We start from the raw sequence: 22,282 nt of genomic DNA on the forward strand, positions 1-22,282 counted from the left end.
GCGGTGACGTGAGTTCTGTGGCCCTGAGTGACTTCTCAGAAGCAGTAGAGGGCATCCTCATGGGGGTTACGATCAGACACACCTGAGTCCAGATTCAGTCACTACCCTTGAGACCTTGTGGGGTCACTTTCTGAGCACTGCTTACCCTCCCTTGTCATAAGCACAAGGGACACACCGAGGTATGTATTATTCCCACTGCCGCCTACTGGGCTCGTTTCTATTACCTCTTCCCACCCCTTGGGGTGCTGACGCCCCTGGGTCTCCAGATCACTCTGCACCTGGCCCCCTATGTCCTTCAAATTGACCTCCATGGCAATGCACCTCAATGTGGCTACACTTTGGAACTATGGCAGTAAGCCCCAAGGCTCCCTGGAGGGGTCTGTGCAGACGAATGTGGGGATCCTGGCACAGAGAATAGCTACCTCGGGAACCCCCTGCTCCCTGAAGTGTGGGTATGTATTACAGGCGCCCCCAGCCCAGCGGACATGAATGGGATAAAGCAAGAAGTTGGTTCAGGAAGGGTGGAGACGGGCTACTCTGCAGACTGGACAGTATTCAACCGGGGAGGGAGGGAGGTGAGGAAGGGGCGGGCATGGCAAAGGGAGAAGTGGAGGAGACAGAGTGAGGGAGAAGACAGGCCTCACCTTCAGAGCTCTGCCAGAAAGCGTAGGCTTTCATGCGGAAGGCGGTGCGGAAGCGTTCTTTATTGTTTAAGCCAACAGGCTTTGGTTCTTTAGGAGGACTTTCTTCTATGGCATCTACATTCAGAGGGGTAAATAGCTTTCCTTTAGTATTGCTACCACGAGGATTAGAAAGGCGAACCCGATCCAAGAGACCCAGCTTTTGGCTACAAAATAAGCAAAAGTGAACAATTTTCCTCCTTGAGTGCAGGCTTTCGTAATCACCCGGCCCTCTCCATAAAGACTCACACATTGACCTCCACGTGTGATGGGGGAGGCGTGCCCTCAGGGCTCGATCTGCCTTAGCAGCTCGGGGTGGCACAGGGCTTGGCAATTTATAAGCCATGACACCTTGGGCACGTTTCTTAACCTCTCTGCACTTCCCTTTCCTCCTATGCTTAGGTGGAGCTCAAATGACATACGGGACATCAAGTGCCTGGCTCCCAGCAGCGGGTACCCGAGCCTCATGCCTTCCCCTGTCCCGTCATCTCTGCCTCCATAACTTCCTCCACTCCATGGTGCCCAGGTAGCAACTTTCACAGAAAAAGCCTTTCAAATGTTCCTCGAACAGTATAAACGACACGAATTACAGGAAGCAGGCACCCTAACCCGGTGGCCACAGACACCCCCCCAAGGATGGGACTTGGGAGGCGAAGCGGTCCCTAAGCTTGGATGGGGGCATCTTTACTCACTGAAATCAGCATATCTTTCAATTATGAATGTAGGCGATAAACCCCAGTACTATCCTCAGTGCCCCCGTCTTAACCTGTGTCTTCCACAACAGAAATCACAGAGCATTTGCTCTCCGGTTCTCTCCGGGGACTGCTGTGCTCACAGTGTTTCAGAATTATGTCGGTATTCAAGCGGCCCCAGGTCTCATCATTAAATCCATCACCAAGAAACACAGACACGACTGCATCTCGGATGTGCACGTATTTTGACAGTTGTCAGTATAATCAGTGTCTTTTGTCACCGTATGCATTTCATTTATGAATTCAAGATGGGTATTCTGAGAAGGGGTCCCTGGACTTCCTCATACTGCCCAAAGTGTTCTTGGCTCCAACCGACCAAGCAAACAAATGATTAATAAGTCCAACATAAAAAGCCCTTGTGCAAAAGCCAGCAGTGCCTTGACTTGCGTCCAACTTCACCCCTTGCCATCCAGGTGACCTTGGGCAAACCCGTGCCCTTTCTGAGCCTCAGTTACCTCATCTTTATTATTTTTTTAAGTGTATTTATTTATTTTGAGAGAGAGAACATGCACACAAGCTGGGGAGGGGCAGAGAGAGAAAGGGAGAGACAGAGAGAGAATCCCTTGCAGGATTCTGTGCTGTCAGCACGGAGCCAGACGCGGGGCTTGAACTCACGAACCCTGAGATCATGACCTGAGTTGAAAGCAAGAGTCAGACGCTTAACCGACTGAGCCTCCCAGGTGCCCCAGTTACCTCGTCTTTAAGATGGGGACGACCACTCCCTGCTTCCCCCGGTTGCTATGAGACGATGTTTGTCAAGGATGTGGCACAGAGCTTGGCACGCAGTAGGTGACCTGTAAGTATTAATTTCTTCACTCTATTTCTCTACCTCCACCCCTCACCCTAGCGGGCACGAGGACAAAGGCCTTCTTTGCGGGATACCTACCAGAGAAAAGCCATCCTACAAATTTTCGCACATCAATACACTCCACGAGGTGGCTCCCCCTCATTATCCTACACAGGGCTCGGCGCACAGTAGGGGCACCGCGTACTTGTGGCATGCATGGTGAGTGAGTGAATATGGGTTTTTGAAGAAGGCTCTGCATTGGCCTGAGCGGATTTAGTATTTCTAAGGAGTTGGGTTATGACAGCCCCGTGCTTCCTGCCAGGAGCTGCTGGTGTCTCTGCGGCTTGATGCAGTGGGAGAGGTCAAGGGCGTGGGGGCCGCGGAGGAGGGAGGGACACTCCCCCTGCCCAGCAGGTGCCCCGCACTCTCTGGGCACCAGGTCCTCAATGGTGAGCGGGCCTAACAACACCTGCTGCGTAGAGGCCTGGGGAGCATTACACGTGGTAACATCCGTAATGCTTCCTGCCTCCAGCCTGGCGTAGAGAAGGCACGAGGGTGCGTTTGGTTAACAAACACACGGATGAGCATACGGATGGGCGGTATGGCCCCCTCTGGATGGTTCTCTCTCACGCAGCGTTGTTACCTTAATAGTCTGACCGGGGTAGATTCAGGGGAACTCTAGGACACAGATGGCTTTATCCTCCCTGAGTCAAAGACAAAATTTTCGGAGTGGCTCTCCAGACCAGTTCTAGATGAATGACTGATAGGACAGGGCCTGTGGGCTAAAAATACCGGACGAGGCAGAAAGTTGGCTGAACAGACAGAAGGCTTTCCAACCCAGGAGCTCAGGAAAAGGGGGGCGTCAGGACAGTCTCTTCTCAGGCCTGCTTCTCCTTTTCTGCTGCCTACTGACCGTGTCTCACTGTCCCGCCAAGCAGATCCGTCCTCCCATGCTGCACCTCCCCACAGCATGCCTAGGTGCGCCCACCTCCTCCAGCTGCTATGAGCCCTGCCTCCTGGGAGCCCCTCGCTGCCGGCTACTTTTAGAATGGCCTGAGCATCACCCGTCTTCCCTTGGAAATCAGGTACTCCCCACGTGGTCCAACGACACACTGCAGTGTGTCTAACACTGTGTCTAACACACCGTGTGCAGACCATGTGTTTCCACGTCGGCTCCCCCAGCCCCCGGAACGTGTAGTCCCCGTAAAGCAAAGACCCGGCCTGGTCATCTTTGAGCCCACGCCCTGCCCTTCCCGTTCAGGGTAGCCGGGAAAATCACGGTCTTTGGGACAATTCCAGTCCGCGTGGAAAGGTCCTGAAACACGTGACCTGAGACACACAAGTCATGGTCTCGGGCCCCAGCTCCTCCCACGCACAGTGACGATGGCCCTCGTGGCGAGGGGCCGCGTGAGGGTTACGTGAGGGGCTGCATGGAAAGTGCTTAGCCGACTTCTGGAATGAGGATTGGAGAAGCCTTCAGTAAATGCTGGCTGTCACCATTATCTCGGTAAATAATTCTCTTCCCTCAGAAGCCACAGAAGGCTAAAGGATGGATAAAATTTCCTGAGCCACAAAATAATCGTGTGTGTGTGTGTGTGTGTGTGTGTGTGTGTGTGTGTTTAATGAGCTGAGCTAAGTTCTCGGGGTTTTTATATTATTTTACAGTGCTTCCTAATGCCAGTCTCACACACTCGCCATTATCACTGAATTTGACCTCTGCAGGAGATAAGTATATGAGGAGCTTAATTCCAGATCGGCTAAGCAAGTCAAAAGTAATGGCAGCCAGGGGGTCCTGGCTCGAAATCTCAGCAGAAACGCCTGAGTGTTAGAAAGTTAATGAGAAGACCCTCTTGGTTCTATCTGTGTAGGGATTTAGGATTTGCCTGTTTGACGTTTCAACGCTTCATTGTAATCTCTCACAGTCTGAGTTGCTTTGGCGATGTTTACTTAACACGCCATGGCCACAGAGGACGGTTTACGAGAGAGAGAGATTCCCACAGCGTTCGGAACCCAGAGGCATCAGGCACAATTCAGGAACCTCAGCTCTGATTTACTCCCGGCCATCACACCCAAGAGGCTTACGGAATTCTGCCTCCAGCAAAGTGGGTGATCAGCTTACTTCTTAATTGCGTTGCCTGGAATCCGAGACCCCAAAGGATAATCAGATGCAAGGCAAAGTCCGCTGCTGAAACTCAAACCCATCTCTGCCCTTCTCCGTATGGATTTCTAGCACATAATTCAGGCCTTGTGCTTGGAGGGTCCTAGAGGTCTTGCAAGAAAAGCCTCCCTTGGGACTGACATCAGGTTTTCTTGGATAGCTGGGGCCCCTGATTTATCAAGTGCAGACAATTTTTAAATATGAATTAAACTGGAAATGGATGTACCGGGGACAGGAGAGTAAAATCAAAAATTAAACTCTGCCCTGGCAGCAGCCATTGCCCTGGGCTCCTGCCTCAGGTTACCCCAGCCAGGTTAAACACCACCCAGTTCCTCGACACTCACGCTTCCTGCTTCCTGGCCTTTGCCCATGCCATGGCCTGTACCCAGGAAAACCTTCATCCCTTCTTTTATCTAAATGATAAAAGAAAAGTCAGATTTTTCCTCTGAGACTTGACCCAAACATCAGCCCCAAGGCTGGCTTGCCCTCTTGGTCCAAATACCTATCCATTCACCCAGCCTCCCTCCCTCCCTCCCTCCCTCCCTTCCTTCCTTCCTTGTTTAAAGTTTATTTACTTATTTTGAGAGAGAACACACAAGCTAGGGAGGAGCAGAGAGAGAGAGAATCCCAAGCAGATTCTACACTGCCAGCACATAGCATGATGTGGGGCTTGAACCCACAAACTACGAGATCATGACCTCAGCCAAAATCAAGAGTCAGGCGCTGAAATGACTGAACCACCCAAGCGCCCCCCCCCCCCCCATTCACTATAGCTTTTTATGGGCTTTTCTCAACCATGGCACTTGGCCACCATAGTGAAATCTTTGACTTACTAGGGACTCTCTCCCCAAAGCAGTGGTTCTCAACCAGGGACAATTTTGCCCCCCAGTGGACATCTGGCAATATCTGGAGTCATGTTTGATTGACATAACTTGGGGAATGCTCTCGGCTTCAGGCGAGTTAAGGCCAGAGAAGCTGCTAGACATCCTACACACACACAGGGCAGCCCCTGATGATGAAGAATTATCCCACCCCAAATGCCCACGTTATTGACACTGAGAAACTAAAAGGTAAGCTATTTGTCTGCAACCCACAGTTTGGTCAATTATCCAGCATCTAACATGGAACCTTGCATATTGTAAGCACTGAAAGCATTATCATGATATCGAACGAATGAAGGAATACAACATTTGATCTTCTGTTAATCAAATGCATCCAATCTCAGCTGAGAGAGGGAGTACTGTGTGGTGGAAAGAGTGGACTTTGGAGTAAGAGACCTGTGTTCAAACCTTTGCCTTGTAGTTAATATTTCAACTTTGGTCAAGTCGTTAGCTCTTACTGGTTTACTTTTTCTATCTGTCAAATAGAGCTAATGTTATTTATTTATTCAATGAGAATGCAGTCTACACCTGTAAGTGCTAGGCTCTTGGTAACTTGCTGAGAATACAGTGGTAACTGAAACAGACATAGTTTCCGGCCTCCTGTGAGCTTATGACGAGGTCAGGAAAACACACAATAAGCAAATGATGCATACGTTGCTAGAAATCTGACCAGGAAACAGAGCGCAGTAATGGAGTGTAACAGGAAGTCAGCTTAGGTGGAGTGGTCAGAGAAGGCCTTTTGGGTGGATGGGAAGGCCAGTTAAGTAGCTGGTCCCTGGAGTTTGGGATTAAAATGATGGTGGCCCGGATGGTGAAGCTGAGACCTGATGGGTGAGAAGAGGCCAGGCCTCAAAGAAAAGGGGTGAGCACTCCCTGGGCAGAAGAATCACATACAGGTGCAAGGGGCACGAGCACTGAGATCGTGTAGTGAAAGGGAGGCACACGATCAGAACATCATGAGTGAGGCGCAGAGCGGCATGAGGTCAGAGGCCAGATCGGCAGGGATTCTAGAAGTAGGATTCAGAATTAAGGATGGAAAATAGAAATTTCTTTTTGATTTTAAGGGCACTTGGAGCCCATCAAGAGTTTTGAGGAGAGTATATCGGCTCTGCATTTTTTCAAATGTTTATTCTATTTATCTTTGAGGTGTGTGTGTGTGTGTGGGGGGGGTCACATGCATATGAGCAGTGGAGGGGGACAGAGAATCCCAAGCAGACTCTGTGCTATTAGACATGGGGCTCAAACTCACAAACTGTGAGATCATGACCTGAGCCTAAACTAAGAGTCAGAGGCTTAACCGATCGAGCCACCCAGGTGCCCCTCAGTTTTGCATTTAAAAAAGAACACCCATGTTCACAGCAGTGCTATTCACAATAGCCAGAGGTAGAAACAACCCAAAAGTCCATCAAGGAATGAAGAGATAAACAAAATGTGGTATATCCACATAATGGAATATTATTCAGTCTTGTAAAGGAAGGAAATTTGGACACATGCTGCAATTCATCTTGAAAATATTATGTAAAGTGAAATAAGCAAGTGACAAAAGATAAACACTATATGATCCCGCTTGTTGACTCTAGAGGAGTCAAAGTCACAGAGACAGAAAGTAGAATGGTGGTGGCCAGGGGCCGGGAGGAGCAGAAAATGTCCCTCCTCATGTCACCTTCGTTGGGCATGTGTGTCCTGGAAAAGCTAATACAATTTCAATTAAAACAAAAAAACAAAGAGAAAAACAAAAGTTGAGTTTGGGATGTGTCAGGAAGGTAGGCATCCTGTCAAGCAAACACTTACAGACCTTGCCTTTCTTATCTGAAGCTACAATCCCTAAAATGGTTTCTGGGACACAGAAACGTCTTAACAAATAGTCACTGAAAAAGAGGATGGAGTCTACGGCCATAGCAGCCTGAATACGCCCGATCTCGTCTGATCTCGGAAGCTAAGCAGGGTTGGGCCTGGTTAGTACTTGGATGGAAGGGAGAAAAAGAGGATGGATGGGGGTGCCTGGGTGGCTCAGCTGATTGGGTGTCTGACTCTTGATTTCAGCTCAGGTCATGATCTCATCATGGGGCAGAGCCCCGAGTCAGGCTCTGTGCTGACAGCCGGAAGCCTGCTTGGGATTCTCTCTCTGCCCCTCTTCTGCACTCTCTCTGTCTCTCAAAAGAAATAAAGAAATAAACGTTAAAAAAAAAAGGATAGATGGATGGGTGATGAATGAATGGATGGTGAACAAACCAGGAGTACAGAGTCACTGCAGCTAAGAGAAGAGTCTTCTGGAAGAAGCGGTCAATCAGTCTTGTGTGATTTGCTGTGAACGCCCCATGAGCACAGACTGAGTGACCAGCACAGAGCAGCCCATCCCACCTACAGGGGTTAAAGCCCTAATTTTCCCCCTTCTCTCCTTCATTCTTTCACCTTCCATCTCTCCAGATGGAAAGGGTGGGGCCTTACACAAGCTATGCAGCCTGCTTTCAGAAGGCTCCTTTAGCACCATGGTCTGTCCCAAGAAAGACAGAGAAGACAAAGAGGTAAAAAAACAAAAACAAACAAAAAACACCTGTCACCATCCATGGGCCAAACCTTTGAGGCTTTGGTGTCCTATTTTTTCTCTCTGAGAAAAGACCATGGATGAACATTGCTATCTCGACTTTGTTTCTTTTTAACGAAATAGTAGATCTTACATAGGGATTAGACAACGATCAAGGTGGAGTGGCATTAGGGGCTGGGGCGTGACATGGCCTCCATTGCATCAACACTGAGAAAGACAATGGCAATCTCTCTAGGCTCTCACACCGTTCGTTCATAGTAGAGCTGGGAGAACCAAGTAACTCATATACTTTGTGACTAGCTACAAAGTAAGTTTCCCTGTAGAGAAATGAAGACTCATTTATGCCTTTTGTGAATTTTCCTTGGGACACCTGCATGCCCATCTTCTTTACAGAGTTGGCATTCCTGGGGATTTCTCATATAGAAATAGATGGCCTGTGGAAAGCTCATAGGCCTAGGGACCCAATGCTTGTTAGCCTGAAGGATGAAATCATGAAGGACGGAAGGGACAAAATTAAGGTCTTAATCCCTCTCCTAGCCTGGTGAAAAGCCACTAGCCCTTGACAGATGAAAGCAAAGTGCCTCTGTGGATCCTTTCCTGATCTCCTGCTATAGGTAGAACTCCGAGCTCTCTTCCTTTGTTGTTCTCTCTATCCTTGTGTCTGTAACATTCCCATAGCAGCACCCTCAACACTACACTGCTCCTCTTTGGTTGAAACCTCTGCCTCCCCACTAGACAATGAGTTCCAATTTTCTGGGAATCTTCAGGGCCTAACATGAAGCAGGGCTGTTAAAGAACCGAAGGGAGGAAGGAAGGACAGAGGGTAAGAGGGAGGAGAGAAGTATTGCAGGGCTAGGATTCAAACCTATGTTGATGTGCCTCCTATACCAGACCTGAACAATGTGGAGAAGAATGTAGACACAGAAACCTAGAAGTGTGGATGCCAATCAGGAAAATAATAGTGATAATAATAAAAGCAAACCCTATGTAGTACTCATCATGGGTAAGACTCTCTTCTAAGCATTGAATTCTCACAATAGTGCTAGGAGGTAGGTACTCTCACCATAACTATTATATAGATGGGGAAACTGAGGCAGACAGGTTTGGCAATGTGTCCAAGACAATGTACTCAAGATTCTTAAAAATGACCCATAACTCACAGTGTCCATCACACCAAAATAACATGGGTCCAATTCTGCCGCCATGGCCACAAACTCATAGCATACAGGACCTGAAGTGGCTTAGGGATCCCCTATTCCAACCTCTTCCTTCTAGTGATGAGGCAGCCTAGGCCAGGTGACTGGGGGCTTCTGTCTAGGTTGAGAAAGAATGGGGACAGATAAAGCAGGGAGGAGGAGGCAAGATTGTGACCGGGTTGGCTGTTGGGCTATAGCAACAGCTTCACGACTTGGAAATAACCCTGGTGTGTTCGTCTAGTTCTCTCTCATCTGGAGAGGTTTGCAAAGTTAGCTGGGCCAATGGCCTACTTGGAGTCCTCTGATCCAGTGAATCTGGGAAAATCTATGAGCACGATTCCGGCACATTTACAGCTGGTACTCGGAGGACACACAGACTCACACACTGATGTGAGGTCTCTCTGTCGCTCTTCTAAAAGAATTGCTTTCTCCATGTATCCAAATCTCATGTATGAGTAACTTGCCAATTGGCCAGCACTCATCTCTAGTGAGCATTTGCTATGTATTGGGCCACAGGTACCATTCCAACCAGCCCATGAGGCTGTTCCTATTATTATCCCCACTTCACAGATAAGGACATGAGGACATGAGAGGCTGCTTGAGTTGCTCAAGATCACACAGCTAGTAAGTAGGGCAGCCAGGCATTGAGGTCTGATGGTCTAATTCTGGAGTCTGTTCCCAGCTCCTGTTGCTATGACTACCTCCTAATTCCACCAACTGATTATTTTTAGTCCCTGGTTAAAGAGGAGAGGACCACAGATCAGGAGGGAGCCAGGTAGACATAGGATCCAATTCTATTTGTGCGATTGGGGCTGGGATTTGTGTAAGTTGTTTCACCTTGCTGAGGCTTTGTGCCTTCATCTGTGTAGGGGATATTGGACTCTAACTCTCATAAATGTCCCTCTCAAAATCATGCGTCCTGGATCTGGTCAGACAGCTTCCTACCTTGTATGCAAGCAAATTGTGCTTGCCTTTGGCAAGTGTGAAAGGCTGAAGTGTGTTCCCCAAAAGATATGCCCAAGCCCTGACCTGATAGCTATAATGTGACCTTATTTGGAAACAGTCTTTTTGGATGTAATCAAGTTGAGACGTACTCATACTGGAGTAGGGTGAGCTCTTAATCCAACAATTTGTGTCTTTATAAGAGAAAAGAATGGGAGGTTTGGGTACAGAGAGACACAGATGCACACAGAGAGAAGAAGGCCACGTGGAAATGGAGGCAGAAAATGTAGTGTTGGGTCCGCAAGGGTAAGGAAGGCCAAGGATTACTAGCAACCACGAGAAGCTAGGAAGAGGCAAGGAAAGGTTCTTCCCCCACAGCCACTGGAGGAATATGGCTCTTGATTCCTTGATTTCTTGACATCTTGATTTTGGACGTCCAGGCTCCAGAACAGTGAGAGGATAAATTTCTATTGATTTAAGTCGCCCAGTTTGTGGCCATTTGTTATGGAATCCTCAGGAAAAGGCAGCAAAAATGAGGGCACAGTGGGTGCATGAGGACTGTTTTTAGTCTGATAACCAAGCCAGAGAGCTGCAACACATTTTTGTGTGCTACGGAATGATGCGCTCATAGGTAGACAGGGGCTACAATGAAGGGTAGGGAGGACCATCTTTTTTGCATACTTTAGCAGAGCCATAAATATGGAATGTCCACACAATTAGAAGAATTGAGAAGAAATCTCTGGTCCTCTACCAGCTTTTCGCCATGGAAAGAGGTGAATTATCTGATTATGGGGTGTGTGAAATAACCATTGACTCATCTTCTTGATTGGGTGAGCTTCTGTATTGAAGGTCAGTTCTGTATTCAAGGTCATACGTGGTCTCTCTCTGGTTGTCAGTGCTCCATGGGGTCAGACAAGCAATGGCCCCAGGTGTCTGGCTGGGAGAGTGTCTGTTCTGTGTGGCTGGTCCTAAGGTCAAACGTAGTGGGAAGTGTTAGGACATTCACTCTTGCTCCCAGAGCCAATCCTGCTTTGCCCAGCAAATGTGGCCTATATTTTGATCTGTTTTGGATTCCTATTTCCCAATTAGCTCATAATTCAGAGACACTCCCCCATATTCCAAAAAGAAAACTGAGACTAAGCCCTCAGGGCATGTTGGGGATCACTCTGGGGTTAAGCGAAATTGGTCCAAATCTTACTCTGCAGCCTGGGACCAGTGTTTCAGGGGCTGCACAGCGGGACAAAAATATTAATAGCTATGGAATTGTGTCCAAGACTCTTATTTTGTTCTCGGTAACAATTTTCCCATCAGTAACATTAGGGGATTGGATTCACTGATCTCTAAATTCCTGCGTACCTTTAACAGTCTTCACTTCTAGGGCGTGGAAAGAGATTTATTGCCCACATCATCTGTCACCCTGTGAGATCAATTTCATGGGGCCAACGTCACAGGGAGAAAGTAACGTGTGAAATATACCTCCTCTCATGGCAGGAACTCCAGCCACAGAGAGCCAAGGAAGAGTAGAAGAAAACAAAACAAGCCAAAGGGGACACCCGCGGTGACTGAGTACAGTTACCTAACTGTTCCCAATGACTTGAAACTACCAGCCAAGTGGCTGGGTCCACACATCACGGAGCCAGATGAACCAGATCCAGTTTTGTTCCTGCTACCGTCTAGCTGCAGGACCGTGTGCAAATCACTTGCCCCTCTGAACCTCAGGTTTCTCATCCATAAAAAAAGAGATTCAAAATAGTTATCTTCCCTATCAGGGCAGCTATGAGGGCTAGATGTGCTGAGAACTTTACCTGGAAAGCAGCAAGCCTTCTTCATAAATTCTTGTGATTGTATTTAAATTCTCTGACTCAAAGGATGATCCTCTACTAAATGTGAGAGCTCTGCAATGGGAAGGATATAACAAGATAGGAGATAAAGAAGATGGCTCGGATGAACATCCTCCCTCTCCAAAGATGGCTACAGAAGAGCCGAGTCCCGGACGCCGCTGTTCAGATTGAATTGTTTGAAAATACAAAGTAAACAGTATGGCTCGAGCAAGCAGTTGCTGTCAACAGAGTTACCTGTTTTGAAAATTCACAAAAACACGATTTTCTATGAGACAAATGCCTCTAATTATCGGCTCTGCTGCATGTCTACTGAAGAGTTGCAATTGATGTTTAAAGTGATGTTCCTACCATAAACTACCAGTCTTTTCTGGAATCATCCATAGAATAAATGAGCCTCAGTATGGTCTTTTGTTGATGTTCTTTAATGCAGTATTATTTTTAGGCACTTGAAAATTTTCAGGTGGAATTTATGCCTGTCATGGGCAGCTTCGTATTTGTCTGCTTTGTGTTTCGTCTCCGATACGCTGGGGAAAAGGACACTGTTCTGCTGGGGTACTGATTCCTGCCAACTTCAAGCAAGTGACTCTACTGTGAGCTGTCAATCATAGCATCTTGAACCCACACTAACAGGTGGATACAGGACCCAGAGTTTGGCCAGCAGTAGCCTCTTTCTCTCTGGGTCATACAGATTGTCCGAGGCATGAGTATGTGACCCAGACTGGGTCAATCTAAGTGCTTCCCTGGGGTTTCTCAAACTGGAGTTGAGTGAAGGACAGATACAGAAAGAGGGAAAGATAGGTGGTCGTGGGGCTGCTTGCATCCGCATCGTCATCAGTATGCAGAAAGGCAGCAAGAGAGTGAGACCAGAAAGAAGTGGGGATGAGAGAGGAAAAGAGAAATTCCAGAAGACTTCCATTCCTTGTTTCCTGGGGATCTCACCCTCTTCGTTGGGTGACTATGTGAGCCATTACATTTCCCTCTTAGTCCAAGGTAGTTTTGACTGTGTCTATGACACTTGTAGAATAAGAGTTTGACCATCCATCCATCCATCCACCCATTCGCCCACCCACTTTTTTCAGTACGTTAATATCTCTTGAAAGCTAACCATGTCTCAGGCTGTGTTCCAGGCATTGTTTTAGGTGCCAGAGATAATGCAGTGAGCAAAACAGAGCTCAACCCCTTGGAGGCATTTTATCTAGTACAGAAGGCAAACGAGAAACAAATACATAGTATATTAGATAGTCATCAATGCTAACAATGATAATGAAGTAGGATTAAGGGCATAGAGACTGATGGGGTGTGGGTAGAGGGTCAAAGAGGGGCTCTCTCAGGAGGTGACATTAGACAGAGTCCCAAATGAAGTGAAGGACTGAGCTATATGAAAAGATGAGATAGGAGATCGTGGCCAAGAGGGAACAAATGCCAAGTTCATGTGTCTGTGAGACTCACTGAGCTCACGCTCTACCCCTGGGTACAGGAGGGCATGGCAATCCAGTGTGCCGCAGTGGGCCGCAGCCTGATACGATCTGGTCCAGTCACACAGACCCACCCTCCAAATCCCCACCTGGGCTACTTCTGTGCTTGGCTAAGGTGCTAGTTAACTAAATGCCTGAGCTCAGTCTCTACACAAGTAAAATGATGGTACAAAACTCCCTTCATTAAGTCATTTATTTATTCATTCAGCAAATATTTGGGGGGGGGTAACCCCCTATACTTCAGCCTCCGTGTTAGCTCACGGTCTAGAGAGGACGAGAGATCAAGTTTTGACTCAATACAGAACAAAAGCTTTCATAGGGAAATTCTGAGCCCTACCTGGGGCACCATGAGTGGTACAAAGGGGTGAGGGTGTGTGTGTGTCAGCTGCCTCTGTTTTTATAAGAATTAATTAAGACAACCTAGGAAAAGTGCTCAGCTCCTCATAAGCCCACAATAGAAGCTGGTTCTCTTCCTTCTGATTAGCCTCAGAATCACAGATCCCGAGAAGCATAAAATGATCCAAGCCAACCTCCCAGCCATTGTAGGAAGTCAGTGGGACCAAGGTTCCTCAAACAAGTCTGCACGAATCAAAGCAGTCAACATGGCCCCGTCCTCAGGACTAGAGAAGCTCATCTCTGTGTCGACCCTCTGAGGTGTGTCGGCGGGGGGGGGGGGGGGGGGGCAGGCTTAGTGAGCAACCATGGGCTTGAGCTCTTTCCATTAAGTTGACGAACTTCCGTTTTCTTACCCCAATGCAGAACCGAAATATGTTAAGTCACAGAGAACACTTACATCAGCCCAACAAATAAACAGAAGTGTGGACCACCCGTGCTTGGAGGGGACAAGGAGATGAACTCCAATCTGGTTTTGGCTATTTAAAAAGCAATGAGTAAGACTGAAACACCAGTTAGCCGGAAACTTGTTGAAGACGCTAACACAAAGGTGGAAAATGGTCATCAGCGAGCAAACGTCGCATGCACGTGTCCACTGCTGACCACTCTCTCACCCTGCTCCCTGCCCTCTGGGGTCAGGGAATCGATGTGTCCGTCGACAGTTCACCCGTAACATCCTCTAGGTCTCACACCCGGCCTCCCGGCTGTAATCACACCTGGTAGTTCACCTGTCAATCTGTCAGCCAACCCGTTTGCTGTGCAAACCCAAAATAATTGTGCCTGAGCCTGGACGAGGGGGACCGAGTGGCTTATGTAACTGACCTCGTTCTTCTTCCCCGGGGAGGATGAGCCAGCAAACACCTGGGAACTCTCACCCTGAGAAATCGTGAAACACGTTTTCCTTCTGCATCCCTAACGGAGCTCTGGAGAGGCGCATGAACAGCTTGCTGAGACTCTAGGCAGCCCCTTTCTGAGGACCGGGGCGGCATCCTTAGCAAAGCCTCAGAAGGCATCCACCCAGGCTCTCATGAAGCCGGAAGCGCATAATCCAATGCAATTTGGCTGAATCTTGTTCGGTCTGTATAGAAAAGGCTCTCAGGTGGATGTGGCAATTCACTTACAGCGTCAATGCCTGCAGGATGCAGGATGCAAAACCCTCTTGGTCACGAGAGAAGGAGAGGACAAGTACCCCTCTGGCAGTCTTGAGACCCGCAATTTGGGGTGAGTCTGCCCTCTTCTACGAAGGGCGCCTCGGCTTCTACACATGTATCTGGGAGAAGATATCTGAGGTCTTCCCGCCTGCCTCTGTGACCTGCCGCAGCTGCTCTAGCAAATGTCCCCTGACGTGGTCATTGTCATTCATTCCTGCCCTCCTCTACCATCTCCCCCAACGTCCCTACAGTCCAAACCAGGTCCAGGCGAGAAACACTCCATCCTTTCGAAAACATGCACAAAAGAGCCAGCAAGTCCTAGCTGTTCTGTATGTGATTTAACTGCTGTGTCTGTCACTGTTTCTTCCAAGAGGAATTATGTCTGGGATGGGGCCCCATCATGGACTCCATTCAAGAGGATTTGACTCAGCCTCCCAAAGGTCACTGTCTTCAAGTATTCCCCCTATCATGTGGCCCAGGCTCCTGCTACCCTCCCTACCTGAATTCTGTCAGTTCTAGAAGGACAGATGTTGAACTTAGTGTCCAGGAGACTGCAAGGCCTCACAAGTAGTTGCTCAACATAACAGATTAAATGACATCTGTATTTATAGTTATTTATATTTATAAATATATAACTTAACTGACGTTTGTGAGAGGTTATCTTTTTTTCTTTACAGTCTCGAGCAGGGTCCATAGTGTCCCTGATATTGTGACATCTTCTTGACAGGGAGAGAGAAGGGAGGGGCACACAAGTGCTCATAATCCAGAAGCCCAACCTGCCTCCGCAGCAGTCTGTAGTGAGCATGGTTTACTGGGGATCATGAATTAGTCTTGATTCACTTTTTGAGGAGCCGTCTGTGAACCCAAGAAGCAAATGAAGCAATATCTAATGGAAAGAATGCGGTCTTAATAGTCAGACCTGAGTCCGAATGTTGATCTTGCCTCTCAAGAGCTGTGTGACCCAAGAGGGATAACTCAAACTCTCTGAGCCTCAACCTCAACCCACAATCGGGGGTACCCGGGACTGTCTTACACTGCGGTTGTGAGGACGAAATGAGACAAACATAGGCGGGACTCCAGGCACAGAACTGTGTCTTGCTCACTAAGTGGCTGTGGCTGTGATCACAGCTGAGTTGTCCTTGAGTAAATTCACATGGAAACGGCAGAGGAATATGGTGGTCAGCGACGGCAGCGAGCCCCGAACTCTGCCTCATAACCGGCATGCTGCCCCGGGGCCCTCCGCCATATTGAACCGGACCCTCTGTCCCGCCATGGTGGTGGGAAGAAGGCGATGCGTGATCAGAAACGTACCTGGCTGCAGCTTCCAGCTGTTCTTTCCTAGGAGGGGATGAGAAAGAAAAACATAAAGAGTGTAAATTACACGAACAGCCTCCCCTCTCCCCACAATGTGCCGGAAGCTTCCCTTTGACGAAGATGGCGGTGCTCAGTGGAGCCGTAGGACAAGACGGTGAACGCGCCTGGGACCCAGTGAAGGGGAACGGGTTTCCCCAGCCAGACCCCAGGCCCTGCCGCAAGGGTGTGGCTCTGCATTCTCGGGCCTCAGAGCATGGCTGCTGAGCACTTCCTCTGGCCCAGGCCTTGTGCTGGGCTCAAGGGATTTGTGTAGCGGTGGGGACAGGCCAGGAAACCAGGAATTTCGTCACTCAGCAGCCACACACCCCATCGCTCTGTCACCACCACGCCATCATAGTCGACCTCACCACCATCATCGCTAATATTTATTGAGCAATAATTATTAGGCAGATACCATGTTAAGTTATTTTTATAGATCGACTCATTTAATCCTCAAAACGACTCTATGAGGGAAGTGGTATTATCGTTCCCATTTCCCTGCTGACAAAACTAAGGCACGGAGAGGTTAAGAAAGCTGTTCAAGGTCTTACAGTAGCAGAAGTAGGAAGCAGTAGGAAGTAGCAGACTCAGGCTTCCAACCCAGGGGAAGCCCACCGTCCTGACCACGAGGCCACGTGGGGTATGCGCACATTCCAGACTCTGAGCCTTTGCCCAGGCTCTGCCCAGAACTGTATTGCTAATCCCTCAAATTCCAGCCAGAGGGGTCCCTCCTGGAGTTTCTTACCGAAAGCCCCAGGGTCTAGGCTGAATCTCTTTGCACACGGCACTGCGCTCTGATCACACTGTTTTATAATTGCCTGGTAGTCTGTGAGCTGCTTGGAGCAGGCCCTCTGTCGTTTCCAGCCCTGCCATCTGAGCACCCCATGCCCTGGCACATGGTAAATGCACAATAAATACTGAATGAATAAGTGGACTATGGGAGAAATGGGGAGAGAATACGAAGCATCATGGCAGAGAAGCAGAGGGACCAGCTGGGGGGTTTCCAGCTCAGGGCTCAGCTCCCAGGTGGAGTCCCAGGTGGCCTTGGGCGGGTCACTTCCTCTGGGCCCATCTCTCTGCCTGAAGCATGTGCACAGAAAGCGCTCTGCCTTTCTAGAATGCTCTGGATGTCTGACTCCGGAGGTGGGGAGAGCATTGAGAGGAGAAGGAAAGGGTGGGGGTGGGTGGAGGCCAAGAGGTGCGCTGGGGTGCCGTGGGGAGCAGTGTTAAAGAGACAGAGCCCCCCGCCCCCATTTCTTCCTCACTCTCCAAGACAAGGATTCCATGCCGTCTCTGTCGTCACACTTCCCACCTCTGGCTTCCCTCCCAGGCTATGAATTTGACTCACTTCTCACTGAGAGAGAGCTTCCCCATGTCCCATCACCAGGTCGGCAGCCACATACACCTGGCCCTGCGCCCTGGGCTTTCCTTCTGAGCACACGGATGCAGGTTCACACTCCACTCGTGCCCATCCTCCACTCGTGCTTCAGAACCCACGCCTCTGCCTGCTCTCTCCTCCAGTCCCTCTCCTTCCCCCCACATCCACATTGATCCCTCTCCATTAGACCCTTCCTGTCAAGGAAAATGCCCTGGCCCCACATTACTCTCCAGCTGTCATGTGCACTTCCTGTCCCCACACGCTCATTTCATGTCACTCTTTATTCCCTGTGAGCTGGCTTCAAGGCCCCAACAACCCCCAAACGATAAACATCCAGGGGCCACTTCCCCGTCCGTGTCTCCATCAACCTTGTGACAGCATCGGCACAGTGGACCCCTTTCTGTTGCCGGTTACATCCCCAATGCCAAACACAATACTTGCACTTGGGAGAGGCTCAGTAAAGCCTTGGTGAATGAATGAATGAATGAATGAATGAATGGGATAAAGAAATAAAAAATCTGTAACCACATTCCAGACAGGGTGTTTCAGCCCTGTGGTCACTAGCAGTGGCTTCCTATGGGTTCTTAGTGTCTTCGTTTCCTGCTGTAACACCAATACTTCCTTCTGGGCCAGATTCAACCAGAGGAGACTGAACACCTGCTGTAAACCAGGTGCTGTAAAAGGTGCTTCCACACATCCTATTCAATTTGACCTTCGCGACAAGAGTCTTCAGAAATAGATATTATTGTCCCAGTAACCCTTGTCTCATCTTACTTTTACCCAATTTTCTCCCTGAAAAACTCTGTCTTCCCAGAGATAACAATGGGCTTTGGCATAAGACCTGGGTTCTCCTCTTTACTTACTAGGGGGCGACACTGAGCAAGCTAATGAACCTCACTGTTGCTCTCGATTCTTCACCTATAACATTTTGCACATGAAAATGGAGTTACCTCTTCTTCTGCTCTTCCAGGGCATTCTAAAGACTCAATGAGTTAGCATGTATGAAAGCGGACCCATGTCACTTGGCCAAAGGGAAGGATGACTGGATATGTCCCCCTTCTCCATCGCTAAGCACTCTAGTGATCTTGCCGCTGGTCATAAAAGGAAAAGGTTCTGGTTATACATAAAATTAACTGGGTCTTCTTGGTCAAGAGGCTTCTACATGTGGGGCCTAAGTCTTATCTCCATTTTAGTTCTAATATCTAATGACAATGTCCAATATGGTAGCCACTGGTCATATCTGACTATTTAAGTTGAAATGAAATAAAATCGAAAATGTAATTCCTCAATTGCATGAGTAACAGACAGAGGCTCAAAAGCCACATCTGGCTAGGGGGACCACATTGGCACAGATGTACTGTAGATAATTCTACCACTGCCTTTAGGGAACCAAATGGTATGCAGGTTCCCTGTCAATGGAAGGCAACATGTAGGGCTTTTTTTTTTTTTTCAAATTTTTAATGTTTATTTATTTGGGGAGGAAGGGAAAGTGCAGAGAGAGGGGGACAGAGGATTCAAAGCTGGCTCCGCTCTGACAGCTGAGAGCCCAATGTGGGGCTCAAACTCTGAACTCACGAACTGTGAGATCATGACCTGAGCCAAAGTCGGACGCTTAACCGACTGCACCACCCAGGTGCCTCGACATGTAGTTTCTAATGTCTGCCCTCATCTGTGCTTTCACATAACAATGTACAACCACCATCCCCTAAGGTCCTCCCTGTACCGTCTCAGACTCCCACTGCCTACGTGCACTAAGGAGACACAGTCTCCCTGGGCCAATAAATCAGAAGATCTGGGCTTGGACTCATAGCCCTCTGAAGCTCTTTCTAATTCAAAAGCGATGAGTTTATAATTTTCAATAGTAACAGAAAATGAAAACCAAAAAGGCAATACCATCATCCATCAGCGCTAGGCCTAAACAGATATATCCTGCAAATTCACAGAGGACTGCACTGAGCCGGAAACGCTGATATGGCCCCACTCCTAGGCCTGGGCTAAATAACATCATTCTTAACGTTTATTTATTTTTGAGACAGAGAGAGAGCATGAACGGGGGAGGGTCAGAGAGAGGGAGACACAGAATCTGAAACAGGCTCCAGGCTCTGAGCTGTCAGCACAGAGCCCGACACGGGACTCGAACCCACGGACTGTGAGATCATGACCCGAGCTGAAGTCAGCTGCCCAACCGACTGAGCCACCCAGGCGCCCCTAAATAACATCATTCTTCCAAGTCTTTCAGTGGAACATAAGATGATGCCACCACCACAGTAAACAGTCGGGCGGTTCCTCAAGAAGTTAAACAGAGGGTTACCAATTCCACTCCCAGGTATAAGGCCAAGAGAATTGAAAACTTATGTCCACACAACGAGTACATCAGCATAATGGCCAAAAAGTGGAAACCGCCCAAATGTGCGTCACCTGATGAATGGATAAACAAAACAGAGCGCCTGTAATAGAATATTACTCGTCCATACAAAGGAATCAATTTCTGATACATAGGACAACCTGGATGAGACCTGAAAACATGCTAAGTGAAAGAAACCATACTTAAATGACCACATATTATGAGATTTCATTTTTATATGAAAAGTCCAGAATAGGTAGAATAGAGACAGACAATAGGCAAGAGCTTGCAGGGGCTGGGGGAAAGGAGGAGCAGAGTAACTCCTAATGGGTTTAGGGTTTCTTTCTGGGGCAATAAAATGTTCCGGAATGAGACAGTTGGTGATGAATGCTCAACTTCGTGACTACACTAAAAACCACTAAATTGTTTACTTTCAAGGGGTACTTTTTAGTGTGAGACCCTCCTACAGCATATGAAACATACCTCAATATGTTTTTAAAGCATAAACAAGAGACAAAAACCTATAGGGGACAGGTGAGGACACACCAATGAATTATCACCTTTACCGCTGAACGTATGGAGGGAGTTGGCGTTCAGGGACATTTTTTTTCCCAAGGGACTGCCTTGTTGCAGAACGGTTGCTAAGTGACTCTGGTTGGACTTGCTAAGTCTTGCTAGTGACTTTATACTTTTGTCCTTGAAAGAATGAAAGAAAGAAGTGTTCTCTCTCAGTTTAAAAGCCATTCCCCTATCACAGCAGCCCTGCGACACAGCATCTTCCTCCGAGTCTCTGACAGCCAGGACAATGCCTTATTTATAATAAATCAACCCAAAAGAATAGGCCTGTTGCCAAGACCTGGGGCTGCCCAGCAAACAGAAAGCATCTTGGTTCTGAGCTCAGTGTGGTTGCACATCGTCTCCAAGTCCAAGGTCACTCTGTCCTTTACCAGGGAGGCCGCCTCCCCCTGCGAAGGCTCTTGTGACCCAAAAGAAAACTGATGTCATCCCCGACCCAAAATGATGATGGCAAAAACAGAATTTTAGAATCAAAGGAAACCTCAGAGGCCATCACCTGAGCCAAAGGATCTAATGACAGGTAAGAAGATGCAGCCTAGAAACCCAAGCTTTATCGCTGGTTTCTGGAAGCCTTGATTCTTCCATCCCCTTGACTCCTTCGCCAGTCGTAACTCCTTGAGATACCCGCCTCGTCTTATTCCCTTTCTGGTCCTCCACCCACTGTCCTTCTGAAGCATCTACCTTGGGCTAGGCCCCGGCTGGCTCTCACCCTGATTCCTGCACTCTTTTGCTCACCGGTCTCCTCGTCTCAAATCCCGAGCCTGTCCAGCCCGCCTCCACACCCTTCCTGTCATCTTCCTGAAACACAGATCTGATCACGCCATCCTTGGGCTCAAGCGGCTTCTCTCTGCCCTCAGGATCAAGTTTAGATTCCTTTGCTAATCTAAACACACCTGTGCTTGTTGTCACCTGTGATTGGTGGACTGGATGCCCGGAGTAGAAAGCTGCACCTGCCACTATGGCCTCTGCAGGAATGAGACGGAAGGCAAGCAGGGGTCAGCTTTCAGGGCCCTGTAGCTCATGGTCAGGTTTTGGACTTTATTCTCCTTGTCACGGTCATCCATTGGAAGGTTTTATGCAGGGAAACGAGCCAGAAGAACCCAGGTCTCTTGAATTTCTGTAAATCTGTACCACAATCTGGCGATAGGGGTGAGGGGATATGTGAGGCTGGGTTCTGACACTGGTTGCAGGTCCCATGATAGGTGGGTGGGAGGGTGGGATGGGGACCGAGAGGGCCACTTGGCTGTGATCAGGTCGCACTAGAATCCCTGAAACCAAAGGCCTGGGCAGAAACGGGCTTCAGAGCAGGGCCCAGCTCAGGGGTGAGCCTCGGGGTCCCTCCACTCTCCCTCCCAACCAGGAATCCAACAGCAATTCTGCATTTGTTCCACACGCGTAAACTCCCGGCTCAGGACGGCAGCGTCTACACCCTGGAGAAGCACAGTCTGTTTCAGTAGCCCAGGCAGTGAAGAGATCACGGGCTTTGGGGGCTTCTTGACGTGGCAGACATCGGCCAAAATGTCCCAAGCTTCTGAGCCCCAGCTTCGCCCCCCTGTGAGAGGGGCCTGGTGACCCGACCACTCAGCCTGTCGCCGGGAGGAGACCGTGAGCCACTCTGTCAGACTCGCCTTGGGGCATCTGTCCAAGATGCTTTATTAGGAAATGGCTGGAGGCGGGTATAGGACCCGAGCTCCCAGAGCCCTCCACTGATTTTTTTAATGTTTATTTATTTTTGAGAGCGAGGGAGTGTGAACAGAGGAGGGGCAGAGAGAGGGGGGCGGACAGAACACCAGACACAGGCCCTGTGCTGTCAGCACAGAGCCCAACGTG

The 22,282-nt window shown here is 48.7% G+C and overlaps 1 protein-coding gene across 1 annotated transcript in view; it reads right to left on the reverse strand.

The window, feature by feature from the left end:
- The window catches only part of KCNQ3 (potassium voltage-gated channel subfamily Q member 3), a 316,047-nt gene that overhangs the window by 17,984 nt on the left and 275,781 nt on the right, over positions 1-22,282 (reverse strand). The window contains exons 9-10 of the mRNA XM_043601782.1: positions 16,113-16,139; positions 645-847 (exon numbers count right to left, since the gene is read on the reverse strand). Coding sequence (XP_043457717.1) covers positions 645-847; positions 16,113-16,139 — 230 coding nt within the window. The remainder of the gene's footprint in view (positions 1-644; positions 848-16,112; positions 16,140-22,282) is intronic.

This window comes from Prionailurus bengalensis, chromosome F2 (assembly GCF_016509475.1).
Source record: "Prionailurus bengalensis isolate Pbe53 chromosome F2, Fcat_Pben_1.1_paternal_pri, whole genome shotgun sequence".
Taxonomy (NCBI): domain Eukaryota; kingdom Metazoa; phylum Chordata; class Mammalia; order Carnivora; family Felidae; genus Prionailurus; species Prionailurus bengalensis.